We start from the raw sequence: 20,010 nt of genomic DNA, 5'->3' as shown, positions 1-20,010 counted from the left end.
CCACGCCCTTCCCCGCCCCACCACGCAACCCAGGCCGGATCCCCACAGCCCCCACGCCCACCGCCGGGGCGCCACCCACCGCACCCCGCCCCGCCCCGGGCCCCACGTGTCGGGCCCCACCCCGGCGCTGGCGGCCCTTTAAACACCCCCCCTTACACAGTGCCCCCCCCCCCACCCGGACGGCAGCCGAAGAGGGACAAACCTCATGGCGTACAGCCAGTTTCCTCCGCGGATCTCGTCCCCGGCGGCCCAGCCCATGGGACCGTCCACCCCGGGCCACAGCCCCCTGGCGCCCCCCAGCCCCTCGCGGCCGGACAGAGGATTGTCGGCGCTGCCCAGCTGCTGGGCGGGGCCGGCGGGAGTGCGAGTCTCCGCTGCTGCTGCCGCCGCCGCCGCCGCCGCCGCTGCCTCCGCCTGCCGTTCGGGCCGCCCGCTCGCCCGCCGCTGGGTGCGCTGCACGCGGGGGGCAGCCGCGGTGCAGAGGTTCATGCAGCGGCGGCGGCGACGGCGGCGGCGGCGGCGGCTGCTGCTGCTGCAGCCGCGGAGGCAGACAGACCGGGCGCTGCCGCCGCCGCCGCCCTCCCCCGGCTCCATGCCGCCGCCGCTACCGCCTCCTCCTCTCCGGCTAGGGGCGGGGGGCTCCGGCCCGGGGTGGGCACCACTCCTCGCAGAACAGCTCCCCTCCCTGCCCTCCGCGCGGGCCCTGGAGCCGGCGGGGGCGCCCGCCGCCTCTTAGGAGCGCACGCTCCGCGCGCCCTGCCGGAGAGAGGGGGCGGGCGTGGGCGGGGGCAGGCGGGCGTCGGGGCAGCCGGGACCCCGCACGGCTGCGAGAGGTGGGGGCTGCCTCGGAGGATGCCCGGCGGCGGCTCCCCGCTCCTAGGCGCGGGCTGAGCTGGACCCGGAGCGGGCGGCGCATCGCCATGCCGGTGTGACGGGCGCCCCCGGCTGCCCCACGCCGCGCCGCGCCGGCGCCGGGCGACAGGATGGGCTGTATCCAAAGCATTACCTGCAAGGCGCGGATCCGGCGCGAGAACATCGTGGTGTACGATGTGTGCGCCACCATCGACCAGTGCCCCACGCGCATCGAGGAGACCTCACCCATCGTCCTGCGCTACAAGACCCCCTACTTCAAAGCTTCGGCCCGTGTGGTCATGCCCCCCATCCCCCGCCACGAGACCTGGGTGGTGGGCTGGATCCAGGCATGCAACCAGATGGAGTTCTTCAACACCTACAGCGACCTGGGCATGTAAGCGACCGACCGCGCGGAGCCGGAACGGGGTCCCTGGCCCTCGTCTCTTCTCACCCCGACCCTCCTCTCCAGCTCCTTCTTAATGCTCTCCCCATCCTCTTTCGAAACCTTCCTCCCGCCTCCTCTCCCACCTCCCTCCTCCCTACGCTTTTGTTTCAGTGACAGGGCGGGTGTGTGTAGGGAGGCTCCTCGCGAAGGCATTTTCTCGTGGTTTGCCTCTGACTTCCCGTGAACGCGAGAACGGTACCGGGCGGGAAGAACCCGATAAGGAGAGTCCGAGAGACGGAGGTGAGGGTGGCTGGCGAGTGCCCTGGGAGTTTCGGGGACGCCGCCTGTGCTTTGTGGGGCTTCCTAGGAAGAGTTTGGGGAGACCTGTAGAAGGAGTGGAGTGGAGTGCCGGGGGCGCATGGGCTGTGCCGCGCGTCCTTTGGAGAAACCCGAGCGGGCTTGGAGGAGAAGGTCCCGGGCGTCCGAGCTGGACTTCGTGGTTCTGCTCTTTTCCCCTCGACTGTTGAGTTCCAGCCCTTGACCCCCGGGCCAGGAAGCCTGGAGGCGTTTGTATCCGGAACCGCAAATCCGGCAGAGCCGCCTCTCTGGCTCGGCGCCCTCTGGATGAGTTCTGGGGTGGAGGGAGCGGGAAGGCACCGGTCGCGTCCCGGCTAAGCAGGGCTGATGGCCTTGTGCGAGCAGCCTCTGGCTGGCGCGCTGCGATGTGTTTCTTTTGCTCAAGGAAAAGTGTGGGTCTCTTGTCGGTCCAGGGTCTTTACTTACTCCAAAACTTCACTAATTGCGGCGCTGGAAGGGATTCCCCAGCGCCCACCGCCGAATCCTGCCGGCGAGCTGGGAGCTCTCCAACTTCTTTCAGCAGCGCCGCTCCGTGCGCGCCGGGCTCGGCGGCTGCGCTGGAGACATGGGATCGCAGCGACTCCTCGCCGCCAGGGGCCGACAGCCTGCCCAGCAACCGCAGGCTGCTGACAGTCGCATCCAAGACTTTTTATTTACTAAATTTTCATAACTTCCTGCCAGCCTCCTTTCCGAAGTGGACTCTGAGCAGTTAACAACAATGGCTAAAAAGGTTTGGGGCATGTATTGCTACCTGCTGTTACAATGTAGGTCTAGAGCACCCTAATTAGCTCACAGCCTATAGGGAAACCCTTTTCTGGAAAGTCGGCCTCATTGCATTAATTAATGTACAACTCTAGAGTTCCCAAGGTTCATCCATTGAATACGGGTATAGGGTGGGGGAGTTTCCATTTTAAAAGGTCAAACTATCTTTTTAACAGCAGTCTGCAGGCTTTTCACTGCACTCTGAGAGCATCTAAGTTAACGCTAGTCAGAGGTGCTAAAAGGAATTTTGACAGGTCGCTTTTTTCCCCCCACTCCCACCCCCACCCCGCAGAGTTGGAACTTTTCTTTTTAAGCATAAAAGATCAATGCTGGAGAAAGCGCCTCCCTGGAGAAGATGTGTGACAGACCAGTTTCCTCTGTGCTTCTGCACAGAGAGTGCACTTGTCTTTCTGGAAGGCAGCTGGATGTGAGAAATGGGGGACATATTATTTGGGGGTGAATCATGCCATTTAAACACAGACACACCCTCAAAAGAATGATTATATATCTGAATACGTGTCTCTTAAAGATTTTTTTTTAAAGAAACCTATTTCCAGTCAAGTCAGAGAAAGCCCTAGACAGAGCAAGGGTGCCCTCCCCTTTGTCCTCCTGGCCTGGCCCTAATGGCAGTGTGCAACTTTGCTGGGGGGCAGTAATTGCGGCCTGGAGCTCCTCTGGAGGAGGCTGGGAGGGACTGAGCTGAAACAGCCTCGCTTTGCCCAAGACTGCCCAGCCAGGACTCTCTGTTGCCTCACATCTCCTGTAAACTAGTAATTCAAAAGCAAATAAATCTTCCATTCCATAAAAGAAAATATATCCTACCTCAGGAGACGCTGAGGAGAGGTATACACAGACATGGTAGTTGAACTTCCTGGACTCTGTGAGAGGATGTGTCAGCATGGGAACCAGCTTTCGTGGGCATGGGTCAGTGCCTACCCTGAGGGACGCATGCTCCCTGGCCCTTCCTTGCTGAATTCTTGCCTTTGAGATTTGGAAACAAAGGTTTGCCTTTAAACTGCCACTTGCAGTATTTTGAGATTCTTGGTTTTCGTGTTGATACTGGGGAGCAAAAATAGTCCCCAAGAATCCATGAAGCATATTGTTATAGATCTATGTCCAGAGTCTACCTGTCTCTTCATGGCTGCAATGATTGCTATGTGTTTAAGGCCACTTTGGAGCCCAGAGTTGATTTAACCAAGTTCCACAAAACGTTTCTGCCCTGAAAACTTTGCCAATGTAAACTTTTTAATGGAAACTCATATTGCATGAAAGTCACAGCAGTCTATTAGTTATTATGTCCACTTTAGCCAGTACCTTGAGTGGAAAAAACACTGCAGGCTGAATTTTCACCCCGGTGCAGTGCTCTTGTTACATGAAGCATGATATAATGAGAGGGTGGAGGTTAGAAAGCTGCCTTTTCAACATTTAAGAGAGACTGTGCCAGAGGAAATACGCAACGTAAAATAGCAAGGAATCTCTATCTATAGGTTTAAAAGAAAACATGAGCTTTTGTGGTTTCAGTTCTCAACATTTCTGAGAAAGAGTAGGCTTCTAAAGGAGCGTATGAAATAGTTGATGATCAGGACAGCCAGAGCTTAATTTGAACTTGAACTCACATGACTTGGAACTTGCTCCAGTGATTCTATAGGAAGCAGGCTCTGATTGCTTGTGGTAACATTTCTTTCTCATTTGGCCCTGGTGAACACTGCTCATGCAGTCCCTCTCAGACTGCTGCAAGGCTTCATCCTTCAGGGAGGATGGAGGATTTTCTCAATCAACCCATCAATAAACAAATATTTATCAAGTGCCTCCAATATAACCAGCAGCAGCAAAGAAAACAAAGGAATAAGCATGCAACTTCACTTCTTTTCAATATAAGAGGTAGGGGCACGTGCAGAAAAAGCCAGTGCTCCCAAGCAATGCAGCAGTGCCAGAGAGAGAGGGGCAGGGGCCCAAGTAAGGTTTTCTAGATGTGTAAGGACTCAAGCTGGATGCGAGGGACGGATAAGATTCAGCCAGGCAAGGAAGTGGGGCTAGCGCTAGAGGGGAAAAGCAGCAAATGTATGGAGTGGGAAAATATAAGATGTTTTAAGGGGGCATCTGTAGGTGGTAGAACGTTTAAGGAGAACAGTGGGAGATGAGGTCTGAAAGGGTCTGTTGGGGAAAGCCTAGGACAATATGATCTGGAAAAGAGAAGGCTAAGGTGGGGTTTTTGTAACCAGACATTTTAAGGAGGCTCTGTATACCTTCTCCATACCTCTTGGGCATACAGGAACTTTGCAGTAGAGGCATAAGACCGTTATGATGGAACAGTCTTGAATGCTGGAGTCCAGTACCCAAGATTTCCTGAGTGAGGTTGGAACAAAGAACGGGGTTCATGTGCCAAGGTCAAAGGTGAAACTGAGGTCAAGGGGGAGATCCAGCAATGGCTAAAGGCCCTTCCCACTCCCTTTGAACCTAGTGTGTTGTCTCCCAGAGCTGTCAGGGGACTCTCTGATCAGCTCAGGGTTGATGGTCTAGAATTTGGAAAACCTAGGCCTGGATGAAATCTGAGGAGATCAGAGCTCACACCTCTCCTTCAGGAGACAGCTCCTGACTGTCTCTACTCCTCCTTCAGAGCCAATGTTGTTCAGGATTGGACTATACCCTCCCACCTCTGTTGTCTGTTCGGTTCAATCCAAGCTGGTTTCTATCCATTCCATACTTCTCCTTGCTCCATTCATCTGTGGTTTCCATGTTGCCAGATCCAATAGCTACTTTTGAGACACACTCACCTTTTCAGCAGTATGCCACATAGTTGACAAGCTTTCTGGGTTTTGAATCACTTCCATCCTTTAGCCTTCATGCTATTTTCCTGGCTGTTTCTATATCTGGTTTCAAAATACGGTTCATCGAGACATTTCTCATTCTATACTGGCTGGATGGTAGTTTCCTCCATCCCAATGGCAGCAGCTGGTCTCTGTGATATGGAGTCACCTGCAGTATCGGTGTGTGTGTCTTCGCATGGTTTCCACTTGCTGTCTTGAAAGACATCTTGAGCTTGATGTATCCAAACCTGAACTCTTTGATCTCTGCTATTGCTCCCACCCAAAAGCTGCCCCTCCGCCATCTTCCCCATCTCAGTAAATAAAATACCTCCACTTCCTGGGTTGCGTCAGCTGAAAATCTTCATGTCACTCTAGATACTTCCCCACACATCCAGTCCACCATCAAACCCTCCTGATCCCGTGTCCCAGATAGCCCTAATCCAGCCACTGCTTTCTGCGTCCACCCCTTCCATCTTAGCACATGCCACCATCAACTGTCACTTGCTCCAGAAGAGGATTTCTCCCCAAACTTGCCGCCTCCATTCTTCACCTCCCTCCAGTCTGTCCCCCATACGACAGCCAGAGTGACATGTTAACAGCATAAACGCTGCTGCTTTCCTGTTTAATTAAACCCTTTAATGACTTTCCATTGCATTGAGGTAAAATTTGAAAAATCTCTTCCCAATCTTTGAATTCGTGTTCTTCAGCCTGGTCAGCCTTTTTCCATTTCTTCAAAGGAACCAACTTCACCACAATTCAGAACTTCTCCACAGGCTGCTCTCTGTCTGAAACGCTCTTCTTGCCCATGCTTTTCTAGCAAATTCTTACTCCTCATTCATGTCTCAACTGTTACCTCCTCAGAGAGGCAGCTCTGAGTTCACAGTTTAAATTAGGGCTCTCCTGTTCCCTTGAATAACACACTATTCTTGTACTTGTTACTATTAGTAAGCATATAATTGTATGTTTATTTAACATCCCCTCATCTACTAGCCTATAAGCTCCATGAAAGCAGATAATGTATCCATTTTACTCTCTCTGAACAGTGCTTGGCCCATAGCAGATGTTCAATAAACATTGTATAAAAATAAAGGAGCCATTTTTCTATTCTCATAATCTGTGGCCTTTTCAACAAATTACGTTTCCCTTCAAAATAAGCTTTTCAGATTAAACCTAGGGCTGACCCCACAAAGGTCTAGAACTCTATAGGCATGCCAGCGGTCACTCAGCACATAAGCAGTTAAACTCTGCTGTGCTTTGCTGTCATTTTGTTCTGCATTGTCCCACCAAGTCCGCTGCTCCTCAGCCCAGGACTCATGTCCATCACTTCTGTCTCCCTGCAGTGTTCTGTGCACTGGGAGTGGGGTTCAGCAAACAGTGAAGCCTCGCTCTCAGGCCACCTGCTACAAAGTGGCATTCAGTGTCTGCCCAAAGAGACAGGACATAGAAACGTTGTCATAGCACATTTCCACCTGCATCCTTAACCCGTGGCCTGAACCCCAGGACTTCTGGAGGTGGAGGCCCGAGCCACTGCTTAAATACTTTGCCCAACAGGTCATTGCCCCCAGAACAAACATGACTTGTTCACGGCTGTGTATGCAGCATGGCTTTGAGCATGGCCCTCACTGGTCATTGAGATGCCTCCTTCTGGCATCTTGCTCTTGAGGGCCAGCTTGGCTCATCTGTCCAGGGAGCCTGATGAATCTCTAGGTTCACTGTGCCACCAGGTCCAATGCCTCTTAACACAGGGCTCACGCCTGTCACTTCCTCTGCCTCCCAGTGGAGACTTGCATCAACACCCATCCCCCATTCCCATTATACCCCCAGTAAGGGGCCTCACGATCTGGAAGTAGCAAGAGCTGGCCCTCACCAGAAACGATGGGGAGCACCCCCCGCTCCAGTCTCCAGAGCGTCAGATGGGAAAGCGGGATCCACTTCCCTTATTAAAGTCCTGAGTGCCCTTGAAGGGGAGGCAGCCTAACCCTTTGCCTCTAATCTTCTCCATCTCGGCAAAAGAGGAGCAGCAGAGGATTAGCTGGTCTTATCAGGAAGTATTAAGCTCACTGGAGATAAAGCACAACTCTGGAGTTGGAGAGGGTAGGAGGAAACAAATGATTCAGAAAAGAGAAGGGGAGAAGTACATGGGAGGGAAAAACAAGATGCGGCTCGTAGAGCCTGGGATGCTAAAATACGGCTTCACAGGATGGAGAAAGCAGGGACACATGAGCTGGGAGGTGTTGCACTACAGGATGTCGGCGACCTTCCACAGGGCAGCGGAGGCACATGTTTGGGAGGCCAGGTTAAAGAAGGCTGGCAGTTGAGTAAGGAAATGCAGAATCTGGTGTGGGATGCAAGATCCCAAACGCCCCCTTTCCCCCTTTCCTTGTTATGCCTGATAACCTATGGCTGAGTGGATGTCAGGGGGAGGTGGGGACAGCGACTTGCCTGAGACCGTGCATCTAGTAAGTGGCTGAGCTGAATCTTTGTGAGACAGTGGGGCCAAGAGGGCAAGGGACTGGGTCCATCCATCGCTTAGAAGCTCATTCCCTGGGAGCAGGGGGGTGCCTCCTCAGTTCTTAGGGACCTCCCCGCCCCAAGCTGGCCAGTCTGCACTGGGTTTTAGCCCCGTGCCACCCCCTCCAGGATCTTCCCTACGGGCCATATGTCAGCCCAGAAGGGCAGCCCCAGGCCCCAGCAGACCATCACCTAGACCACTCAGTTCTGGACTTGTGAGTCTGTTCATCCCTCAAACTCTCCAGACAACTGCTGTTTGGACAGATGATTAGGAGAAAGATGACCCCCTTCCGGTGGTGGGCTGGACTCCTGGCTCCACCATCAGACATATTGCTGGCTCCCAGGAATTCTTGTACTATCGGTCCTTTTTCCAAGGCCCCCCCAGGCCACTGTGTTAGCTGTGTGGACCCTGCTCCCTCTGTGGCCCTGATACAAGCCAGTTGGAACTGTTCACTGTACAAGTTGAAGAAATGGCTGCTGGCTCCCCAGCACAGGGAATCGAGTCAGAAGACCTGGGTTCCATTCCCAGCTTTGTGACCTTTGGCAGACTCCTTAATAATCCAGTGTCTAATTTGCATGCATGTAAATAGACTACAGAAAGATCTGTCTTGTCTCCTTGACTGGGGGTCAGAAGTCAAGTGAGATGGAAGCTGTGAAAGGGCTCTCCAAATGGTAGCACACTGTGCACGTGTTTTTTTAATTATTTTAGAGTGTGGCTGTTGTTATTACTGGAGAGTGACTCTGGATCAACCTCAAGGAACAGGGAGCGGTGGCCCCGCGGCTTCCCCAGGCAGAGAGAAGCATTCACATTCCGGAGAGGGGTCCCTTACTCATCAGTCGCCGCTCCCACACAGGCCCACTCAGGGCCAGGGGAGAGGAGAGTCTCGCTTTGTACACCCGGAACCACGGCTGTTTTCCATTCATGCTCAGAGGAAGGTGGTAGCTTCTACCCCTTGTCCTACCCAGAAGTCGCCCTCCAAGCTGTAACTCTGGGCAGCATCCAAGACCTGGGCCGCTCCCAGTCCTTGGGCGCAGTGCCTGCAACTCAGCCCTGTCCTGGTGAGGACTGCTCGCCCCGCCCCCTGGCCCTCCTGTCAGTATCAGGCCCAGATGAAGAGCCAAGGACTCGGGGCTGGGGCGACACTGGAGCACGTAAGCCACGCTGTCCATGCTCAGGAAGGTCTGACTTTCCAGCCTGGGTGGATGATGAGACCCACACCTGAAATAGTCTGTGCATGAAATTATTTTTAATATAGTCTTTCCGATGTGTTTTTGATATGTTTTAGCATATATATTTCACAATTTTGGCTCTTCATAAGAGAACCTCATATAGTTCACCCCCAAATAATTATGAAACCTACTTAAGGCAACCATTTTTCCCACTTTAGATAAGCAAGTTGATTAGGTAAATAATGTGCTTGGGGTCACCCTGGCAGGCACTGGTGGAATCAGGGCTCCCTACTCCTGCCCTGGTGCCTTCCTGTGCCAAGTGCATGGTCAGCCGACCCAGGACAGGAGGTGGGGGTGAGAGAGGCCATCCTCACAGCAGTGTACACTGAGCACCTTGGGGTCTCTCGGCACATGGGCATCACTTACAGCCTCTAAAGATGAGCGGGTAGATAGGGACATCTAAGTGTGTTCAACACAAGCAAAGAGAAGTGTGCAGGCTGTCAGATTAAGACAAAATAAGCAGGGCCGCGTGCCACCTGCTGGCACCTCTCTGGGTTACCGTGACAGGCCTGTCTCGGAAAGCCTCTGGCTGGCCCCCTCTTGGGACCTGACCTTTTCAGGCTGGCATGTGGTCTGCATCAGGCTGGGGTGCTCAGAGGCTGTCAAAGTTCTGGCTAATGGGAAGCAATAAATCAGCATCCTCAGTCAGCAAGCTCTGCAGCATCCTGAGGGGGCAGGCAGGCCAAGGAGGTCAGGGCTGGTGGGCATGAGTGGTGACAGGGACAGCCTTTGGCAAGACTAGGAACCTCCAGAAACAGACAAATGAGATGTTGCTTTGCCCTCGACTTGGGGAGGGAACAGATCAGGAGCCATATATGTTGGGATAGGGGTGCAGAGAGTATTGAGGATTCCGAGAAGCCCAGTCTTTTTTTTTTTTTTTTTTAAATAGAGGTACTAGGGATTGAACCCAGGACCTTGTGCACACTAAGCATGTGCTCTACCACTGAGCTATACCCTACCCCCAAGACAAGCCTGCTATGAGAGAACAGGATGTAGCCAGCTCATTCTTCCTCCTCCCAGGCACCACCAGCAGAGCTCACTTCAAGAACAGATTTTAAGTGACTGAAATATTTGAGACTCTGTTTCAAACTTCCATAAACAACCTTCACCTTGTTTTTTAGGAAGGATAAAAGATTTGTGCCCCCAAAAACTAAACTCAAACTCCTGCATTTGGAGCCAGGGAGCTTGTGTTTTGCTGGGGTCCGTGTGCACTTTAAGGAGTGGGCAGTTTTGCTCATTGCCTGTCTCCCCATGAACTCATAAGCAACTTGCTCAACTTAACCACGACCACCATTTGTTGAAATGCTTTGTTATGCACTGTCTGTGAGACAGGTGCCATGCTTTCCTCATATTAAAGATGATGAAATCAAGGCCCAGAGAGGTTAGGTAACTTGCCCAGCATTACGCAGCTCATAAGTGACAGAGCCAGGATCAGAAACCAGAGTTCCGGTGACTCCTTGCAATGTTACACTGCTGCATTAAGGCCAAATGATTGCATGACCGAGTCAGTGAATGAATAAATGGGCCAGTAGGGAGCACTCCGGATTTTGCCTGAGTGCTTGATTTTGTCCTTGCTGAGGAGACCTTGGAAACAAAGGGTTTAAATCACATTGGAAATAGCCAGCCTCCTTGCCTCCCAGCTGGTCTGCTCAGCTGGTCAGCACATGATGTTAATGAGATCGGGGTCTTGGGGTCAGACCCAGGGGACCATCCCAGCACCCAGGTCAGGGCTCTTTACCCTCCCAGCTACCAGTATAGCAGAGTCCAGATGACAGAGCAGAGAAACAGCCAGAAAAAAGCAAGTAGTGGGTCCACAGAGTCATCCTTGACTTGGGCGTGTTAGGGCCACGTGGGAAGTCATCTAGCCTAGCCGCTCACTTTACAGATGGGGACACTGAAGCCCAGAGAGAGGCAGTGACACTAATGAGTGCTGGAACCAGGACTCAGATCCAGATTACATGGCCTGTGTTCTTCATCACCAGGCCACGCCAGAGCCTGAGGGGGACCAGGAGGCTCACTCCATGGGTCAAGGCTGGGGACACCCCTAGTCTGTAAAGCAGTAATCAAGGGTCACCACCTCCTATCTTCCCACCACACCCCCACCCTCCACCCTGCTTACTGAGGAGCCAAGTCTGTGGGCAGAGATGGCTACCTGCTTAAGAGAGGAAGCAGCACAGGGTACAGGAAGAAGCAGGCTGTCCACAGCACAGAGAGGAACTCAAATGGGCCCTGGGGATATCTACATGGTTGCCAGGAGCAGAGAGACCGGCCTATTCCCAGAGTCCATAGACAGTGATTAGCAAGCCAGAAAGGAAAGGGGCTCCCCAGAGACGCCCATCACAGATGGCAGGAAATGGGAGGGCTTGACGGCCCCAGGAGGGGGGATGTATGGAGAAATTGGAAATTGAGACTCAGCCTGGGTGCCCACAACCCAGAAACCCCTTCCTCCACCCCTTAACATCCTCCCAACCCCCAGCCCAGGTGCTGAGACCATCCCCGGGCCCCGGGCCCCGGGCCCCCTGCCCACAAACAGGCAGGGTAGCTCCATGGCCCCTGGCAGCTCCAGAAGAAATGAGATCCAAGTGGTGTCAGAGATGACAGATTGTGAGGGGGCCAGGGCCCTCCCCTGACAGCAGGGCTCAGCTGGGCGGCCCCTGTGGAGCAGAGCAGATGGGAGAGTCTGAGAGGGAGATCCTAGCAGCCTGGAGACTCTGTTTCTGTTGTGGCTTTTAGTTGGGTTTTCTCCATTTGTTTTCCTTTTATTTTCCGGAAACTCGATACATTTTAGCATAGGGGTGGGAGCCGGTGCTGTGCCTGTTTACTCTGAAGGCGGTGGGGGTGGGGAGGAGCAGGTCAGGGCTACCACACAATTTGCTTTGCCCTCATTGGGGTCTGAGGTGTGGGTTAGAGGAAGGACTGAAGAGGGGGCTGAGCTTGTGCCTCTCAGCAGACTGTCACCTCTCCCTGGCTGGCTGAATCCATAGTCTTTGCACCACTCCAGACTGCCTCTCATAAGGAAGACTCTGGAACTCTAGGGCAATGCCAGGGGATCTCCTTTCCCCATATGCAGTCCTGATCCAACCTTGGCCATCCCTCTCAAAACTTGCACCAAGGACCTACCTGCGGCCCTCCCTGGAGGCCTCCCTGGAGGAGGAGGCACCTTAAGGTTTCCTGGTCTCATTGGGCCTCTCCCCATTCTCCCACTGACCTGGCGTCGCCTCTTGCAAGTCCTGTACCTCTCAGGGCTCCCTGTACCTGTCTGAGCAGCCTGGCTGCCTGATTCTTTAGTATTTGGGAAGACTCTGCCCACTGCTTGTGCCGTCTGTGTGTGCATCTCGGGGTCTCCCTGCTTGCCCTCTGACCTTCTGCTTTCCTCAGTCAGGCCAGGTACTCTTTCAAGCTGCTGGGCCTCAGCCGGATACCTGCTCCCAGGCCCCCTGTCCCCCTGGGTCCTCCATATCAGACTCACCCTCTCCTTTTGAGGTGGGAGACACAGATGCCAAGGGAGCTGCAGCGGGCGGGGGGGGGGGGGGAGGGAGGGGGCGGCCACGAGCCACTCTGTTCTCCTCAGACCCTCTGAGCCCACCCTGGGCTTCCACTTTCATCTCATGATTGAGCTTTCAAAAGCCAGGGATCATCTATAAAGAAAACTACTTGTAATTTAAAGGGACAACTCAACTAGAGTTCTGGTGAGGAAGCTGAACCACAGCTAGGACTGGAGCATCGGGGACGTCCCCAGAGTGGGTGGGGGCAGAGAGGAGGGGATCAACTGGACAAGTATTCAGGGCTGGTCAGCGCACAGTCTGGAGCAGAAAAAGGGGCCTTGAAAGAAGGTTAAAAGCGTGCTTTACTGCCCTGTCTTCTTAGCAGCCCTGGATGTCAGAGCAGACCTAAGATACAGGAAAGAGGATGACTGATGGGGAATGGACAGGACCCAGGGCTGCCACCGTAGCCTAATTCCTGTCTGACAAGCCAGGGCAAACTCTTGACCTTTTGTCCTGCTGGGTGTCCTGGGGGGTCCAAGCAAAGGTGACAGCTGCCCTCACCCCACCCTCAATGCCAGAGAACAGCCACCTTCCAGTGTCTTCTCTGTGGAAAAGCCCGCTAAGATAAGGTGGCCCCCTAGTCAGGTGGCCAAGTGGCATGGCCCAAGCTGAGAGGCTTCTGAGATGGAAGGGTAGGCAGGAGCCGGGAACGCTGAAGTGGGCCCTCTGCAGCCGAGCAGGCATCCTCCCGCCCTGGCCAGTGCCAGGGCTTCTCTCAGATGTCTCCGGGAGAGGTGGTCTTTGCAGAACCCAAATCGCACAGGGAATCAAGACCGTCTGGATACCTGTGGGGTTGCTTAATCACCGTTGAAAAGGCTTTCAGAGATGGACCTGCGGCATAATTAGACAGTTGAGCCCGGAGGAAGGCTGATAGAAAGGGGTCTCGGTGCAGATATAGTGCTCAGGGCACCTTTCTCCCGCAGAAACTACCAGACCGCAGTGCTGAATGGAAGCGGGGAATGTGTCCGCATGAGAAAGCAGCATTTGTCTACATGAGAAAGTTTTCACGGAAACCCTGTCTGTCAACCTTAGGGTCTGTGCATGTTGCAGAAAAGCGTGTGACAGCTCAGTTCTATAGCTCAGTGGTACAGCTCAGTTGTGATAGCAACCTGGATCCGGGCGAGAGACCAAGCAGCACTTGGAGAATTGGAGAACTCAGGTTTATTAAGCCAGTGGTCCCAGAGGGGTTAACAGTCCAAGCTCTGGACCCCGTCTGCGGGTTTACACAGGCTTTTATAGGCTGCCAGTTTACATTTTGCAACATTGTATGCAAATAAGGTATAACAAAAGTTGACTAATTAGGAACAAGCTTTGTAGAAATGGACCAATCAGGAGGGAGAGAAATAACCAATCAGGAGTGAGGGAAATGGACCAATCAGGAGTGAGCTCCACTTTCCTAGAAGTTAGCTGTTTCAGAGGCAAAAAGTGAGATAGAGCCTCTGGGCCAGGGAACCAGATGGTGCTGGCAGGAGAGTAGTGGCCCCGCCTAGGGGTCCTGCTGGTCTTTTTTATGGGGCTTCCCACCTCACGCACAGTTACTTTTTCGTGAAGCAGCCGGTTCTCTTCAGCCAAATGGTCAAATGGGGGCTTGGATCCAGCGTAAAAGTGGAGACACTCGGGCTCAGCTCCTCCTGGGGACTGTTTGTGACCACATGGGGTTTAAGATGGTTTCCTCTCCACTCACGTGGGGCCACAGTTTCTGCGGTTTGTATCAATGTCTTCAAAGTCAAGACTGAGGAGTCAGGCCAGGGGCCCCCACAGTTGGGCAAACTACCACCAGTGAGCGAAAAAGAGTAGGGGTGCTTCCAGATCAGAACACGGGTGTGTTTGGGTGGTTATTCTGAAAAAGAAATCCCTACTTAGATGAGAAGAGCTTTTTTTTTTTTTTCTTCAAGATTTACCCTCAACATCTGGTACTTCCTGAAATGCCTGGACCTCAGAACTGGGATCTAGAATTACACTGTAGTGTTTATGACTTCCCATGAAAAAGAAAAGCATCTTGGAATGTTGACATGCCATCTTGAAAGAGCAAAAACATTGAAAAAGTATTTTCTTGGAAATATCCCTGGTTAAACGGAAGCAGAGTAGCCAGAGAGAAAGAAGTGGGTGGGATGGTCAGACTGTCTTCATTAGGACAGGTCAAGGGCTAAGTATAAATCCACAGTTCAAGAGCACAGGCCAATTTACAAGGTAACAGTGAACTCCAGAGCTGTTACAACCCCACGTGCAATCATTTCCAGTCTCAGATGTTCATTTTCTTTGGATGTCATCTCTATTTGTCAGCATTGTGGTATCTGCATGACCCAGGACAGAACTGAGATGGTTCTCCCTGGCAGAAATCACCTTGCATACAAGCTCAGAAATCCTTGTTCTGAGTCGCTCCATCCAACTTCTGAACATCCGATTGGCTTTTATGTATATTTTAAGCGAATGTGTTTTCACTATTTCTTATGTCCATAAGAGCAAGCTTGTTAGCTGTGTTATGCAAATGTTCTATACTCTTGCCAAGTTTCATCTGCTCGAGCTATCAATTATTGAGGAAATCTGTTGAAATTTCCCTCTCTACTGGTGTGTTCATGACCCTTCCTGCAGAGTTCGCTCGCCCCTGTTACTTTATACGTTTTGAGGCTGAGCTTGTTTGTCTCTTTGGTTTTCAGTCTCCTCTTCATTGCTGACCTCTGGGGATTTATTTTGCCAGCTCAACCGTGGATTCTGTAAGAAATTTATAATGAAGGATTTTTCAAAATACTTAATCTACCACGTTATGATTTGCTTATCAGAGTCTTCTGTTCCTCAGCTGAAGACAGAGCTTTTAGTGGCTGCGTTTTCAGGGTTGAATGAATATCTTGCAAAAGCAAGCAGCCTGGCTAGGCAAGGCCCTTTGATAAAAAGAGCTGAGGGGTCGTAGCACTCTGACATTGGGAGTGAAGAGGAGAGCCAAGGCGCTGTGAGGAGCTTGGGTCTACACCAAGGACGAGAGTCTGGCAAGAGCGCCACTGTGCATGGGGCACAGCTGATAGGTGCAGACTGCTGCATCAGTGGACCCAGTTTCTCTGAGGTGTTGTAAGCGACTCTTTTGTGTGACTACAACATTAGCCACCCATCTATACACACCAGGGCCCTGAGTCTGTTTTGACAAACCAGAATGTTCTGCTGGAGAAGCTCCTTTCCTAAGAAGCTTCAGGGCCCTGCTTGAGCACAGCCATCCTTGGTGTCTCTCTGTAGCATCAGAGACTCGAGTTGGCTCCAGGTTTACCCATCTTCCTCCCTGGGCCCTACCCCTCAGGCTTATTTGCAGTGGCATTTGGCGTCTGGCAGGTGGTGAACTTGTTTTGCCTCCATCTCTTCCAGATGGCTCTGAGAAGGACCCACGGGAAGAGGGAGGGTGGCAGGGAGGCAAAGCTGTCTGCTGTTTGGAAGGCATGACCAGGGACCCCCAAGAAGGCGTGCATGCCTGGCATCACCAGGCACTCAACAGGCTGACTCTCTCTGGGGGTGGGGTTGGTGGTGGGGGTTCCTGACTTGAGCTATTCAGGAATGTGGTGATCTCAAGGTGGTGGGGGCCCCATAAAGCTGGACTTTTATGACAAAAAGCTAGGCTGGCACTTCAGTGTTTACAAAAATGCTTTCATGTACATTACTTCTGTTGAACTTCACGCTCACACTTGGAGATGATATTGTTGTTGTCTATGCAACGGGGAAACTGAGGCTCAGTACACTTAAGCGATTTGGTAGGCTTACTTGGTGAGGAAGCGGTCACACTTGCCCTCTGATTGCCCACTGATTGCTTCCTTTAGATAGCTAATACTGGAAAAAGAGAAGGTGATAGACCTTTAGAAACTGAAAAGGTGTTCAAATTCCCCAGTCTGACCCCTTTATTTTTTTATAGGTTTAAAAAACAAAATACAAAACCAAAACTAAAAAGAGGTAAAAGGAATTGTCCAAAAAGCTAAGTGGCAGACCAGCTGAGATCCTTGAAGGATTGCGTTGATTTTAAAACCTGTCTGTGTCTTTTATAACAATTCAATTCAGTGAATTTAATTGTTTACGAAAGCTTATCAGTTCTCTGAGACACACACTGCATAGAGGAATGGCTGTCTACGGGAATGTCCTAGCCCAGTAGATGGTTCTATTGGGCAGAAAGGGTTTGAACCATGACTGTCAGCTGGGCCTCCTGACTCCAAGTGGTAGAATTGTCCCCTCCCTCGTGTCCATCTAGTGCCCATCAGAAATCTGAGCTGTGTCTCATCCACTTGACTGTTAGGGTAGGTCCTTTCCTAACCCAGATATCCATCACTGATTCATCAACTAACAGGCCCAAGATGAACATGAGGTGTTTTACACATACTATATCTCATTTAAAGTTCATTTAAATTTATACTATCTCAATTTCACACATAAAGAGACTGTGGCTTTTGAAAGATCACTGCCCAGACTCCCAGTGCTAGAACCAGAAATTAACACGAGGTTCAGAGGACTCCAGATCTGTGCTTCTGACCACCATTATTAGTACATCATTATTAGTACCTTGTTGCTTCACCTAAAAGAGAAAAGTTAACCTCAAGGTTCCAAGCAGGGCTTGAGGATGCTGGGAACACCAAATAATTTCATCCTCTCATAACAAAACAATTGCAAACATTTTTACCAAACTGCAAGTATATGAAAGGTATTTCAAGATTTATCTGTAAGCCAAAAAAGCAAAAACAAAAACGAAAGAACAAGCAAACAAACAAAAAGGGTTTTTGTTTTTTTTTTTAAAGAACAGTACTGAAGATTTTAAAAGAACAGTGCTGAAGATTTGACTCATGTTACCAATTCTCTGGACCCTTCCCATCTTACCTTGCATTCATCTGGAGTTTCTACATGGGTGGACCACAAAACTGGAGACTCATTGTTGTATTTGTTATTAAAGATGAAGCCTTAGATTAGCAGGAAGAGTGTGCCACAGTGGAGAAGGGCATGGGGTTCAGAGCCGCTGGTCACTGAAAACTCATTGCCCGTGACTCCTCTTTGACTGGAGGCAACGTAATATTAAAAACTGTGATTATAAGGGAAAGAATATATATAAATAACTGAATCACTGTGCTCTACACCAGAAGCTAACACAACATTATAAATCAACAATATACTTCGGTAAAAATTTAGAAATTAAAAAAAAAATGATTCATAAAAACCACGGACCTTGCAGCTGCTGGACATAGGTTCAAATCCTGCCTCCACCACTTAATAGCTGGGTGACTTCAGGCAGCTTAACTAACCTCTCTGGACCTCTGCTTCCCCATCTATGAAAGGGGGCAAGAATAGTTCCTGTATCATAAAGCTGTTAGGAAGATTAAATACATTCACGTTTACCAAGTGCTTAGAATAGTGCCTGATGCATTACAGGCACTGTATGTTTTTGTTACCTTTTTTTTAAAATGGGTGAACGAATTGCTAAGTGGACAGACATTTGCTGAATACCTAGTATGTGCCAGGAACCACGCTGGGGAATTTTTCATACTCTGAAGAAAAGCTTGCCGTGGTTGTGTAGAAGCCCCTTATCCAGCTGGATACCCGCCAGCTGGTGCTCTTGAGCACCTACGTGCTGGCATGGCGCTGGGTCCACGGTAAGCTTTGTGGTCAGGGAGCCCACCCAGAGCAGTGGAAACCCCGTAGACTCATAAAGATCAATAGGACCCCTATTGATAACCACCGTAAGTTGCCATTTCATCCAGCCTTCTCCAGGCAGAATTGTGTCCTGTTCCCTAAAGCATCCTCATGGGTTCTAACTTGCTCATCCCTGGACTCTGTTCTCAGAGAAGGTCTGGCCTGACTGGGCAGCAGCCTCGAGTAGACCTCCCCGTGCCTCCGGCTCACTGATGGCCACCTGGGCATTATTTCCCCACGTTGTATCTGCTCCTTATCTCTGAAACCACAGTGTTGCAGTGAGAGACGCCAGCTGGTACCTTCAACGTCCCAAGGGACTTTGCTGGCTGTCCTCACCACACACACAGCCAGCCTTTCCCATCCTGGGTGTGAGCAGATTTCCCTTCCCCGTGTCCGCTGGTGGCTCGCAGAACTGCACTTGTTCTTTCCCAAACCACCTCTCCCAGGATGAGGTTCTCTCTGCTCCTCTCCTGCTACGTGTGATCTCACCTGAACCCCAGGCAGGTGAGACCAAGACCCAGAACTCAAAGTCCTGGAATTAGGTTCTGAGCTCAGAATATCCAGGAACCCTGATGGCTGTGTGTGTGCTTGGTGGTCAGAGATGAGACCTGCAAAGAGGAGCTGTAGGTTGTTACCACAAAGTCGTGAACTGAACCTGAGCACTGAATACGGGGGAAGGCTAAGGAGTAACGTTTCCAAAAAAGGGAAGCGCAGGATGATTCCAGCCCCCGTGAGCCAAAGTGAAACGAACGCCAGTGCTCAGGAGGCTCTTTGCCTCCTTGAGAGATTGACGGAGATGCCCCCCGAGACTCGTTCCCCTCTGTTTGTCCACTTAGCCATCCTGTTGGCCTGATGGCTTCTGAATTTGAGTTCCAGCTTAATGTGCCATCCCTGACCCGATAATCAATAAGGTTAATTCAGAGGTAGAAACAGTGACTCCGACAGGATCCTAAATAAACCCAGTACTTTGCAGTCCCAGGTGCCATAAAACCCTGAATGGAGAAGGTAGAAACTGGCCCTTGAGGTCAAAAGCCGTTTCAACAAGACGGCGATGGCAGTAACTCTGAGACATTAGTCCTCTAAACTGATGGCCTAGAGCACTCCCCTGAATTGTCCTCGGGGAAGATCTGGCCCTTCCAGGCCATGTTAATAATAACCATCCTTCATCTTGGTAATAAAAGCTTACAAAGTGCTTTTGCTCATAACGTTTCTTTTGGGCCTCACAGTAGCTACGGGAGTAAAGGCAGAGGAAGTATCGTTTCTCTTGCAAATGAAGAAACAAAGACTCAGAGGTTGGGTGACTTGTCCAAGGCCAGAAGGCACAGACATAGACTCACAAGGTGTCTTCTGGCTCATTATGCACTGTTTGAAGACTTGCACAGATGGGCCCCACTGGGTGCCGCGAATGTGTCTGACTTGAGCTAGTCTTTGATCATGTACAGACCGAAGCCTGGACATTCTGCCGACTTTTGCTAAGATAGTGCTCTGTGGCCTCTCTCAAAGTCATAAAGCAGCTAGAAGGGAATTGGGGAAGACACCTGACTCTTCCCTCCCCCTCCTCCACACAGTCCAGAACAGGTGAGCGTCCTGTTCCTTGAGGCCTTTCCACACCCTCCTTTGCCCATGGAGAAGCCTGCTTTTCCTTTGAGAGGACAGGCAAAGTGCTGGTGCCATGATGGCATCTGGTACCAACCTGCAGGATGCTCTGGAAGGCCGGTTGCCAGATGCACTCTGGAATGATTTTTTTTTTTTTTTTTGCCATTCATACAGGTTGGGTAGGGGAGTTAGGCAGGTGGAAAATCATCCAACATGTATAATCTTGCCTTGGTTCCATGTCTAGGAAGCACCTCTGACTGGGAAAGATGAACGTGATAGAAACGACCTCGATGGAAGAGATGAGATTCTGAGGCAGGGA

At 51.4% G+C, this 20,010-nt stretch overlaps 1 protein-coding gene across 2 annotated transcripts in view; it reads left to right on the top strand.

The window, feature by feature from the left end:
- The first annotated feature begins 815 nt into the window (after nucleotides 1-815).
- FAM78B (family with sequence similarity 78 member B) overlaps nucleotides 816-20,010 on the top strand; it is an 89,842-nt gene continuing 70,647 nt past the window's right edge. For both annotated transcript variants that reach the window (XR_010377534.1, XM_010984441.3), the window contains exon 1: nucleotides 816-1,246. Coding sequence is in view for 1 of the 2 variants with exons in the window: in XM_010984441.3 (XP_010982743.1) it covers nucleotides 984-1,246 (263 nt within the window). In the remaining variant the exon portion in view is untranslated. The remainder of the gene's footprint in view (nucleotides 1,247-20,010) is intronic.

Source organism: Camelus dromedarius, chromosome 23 (assembly GCF_036321535.1).
Source record: "Camelus dromedarius isolate mCamDro1 chromosome 23, mCamDro1.pat, whole genome shotgun sequence".
Classification (NCBI taxonomy): Eukaryota; Metazoa; Chordata; class Mammalia; order Artiodactyla; family Camelidae; genus Camelus; species Camelus dromedarius.
The sequence above is the reverse complement of the archived record's forward strand: the minus strand, read 5'-3'. Positions and strand labels throughout refer to the sequence as shown.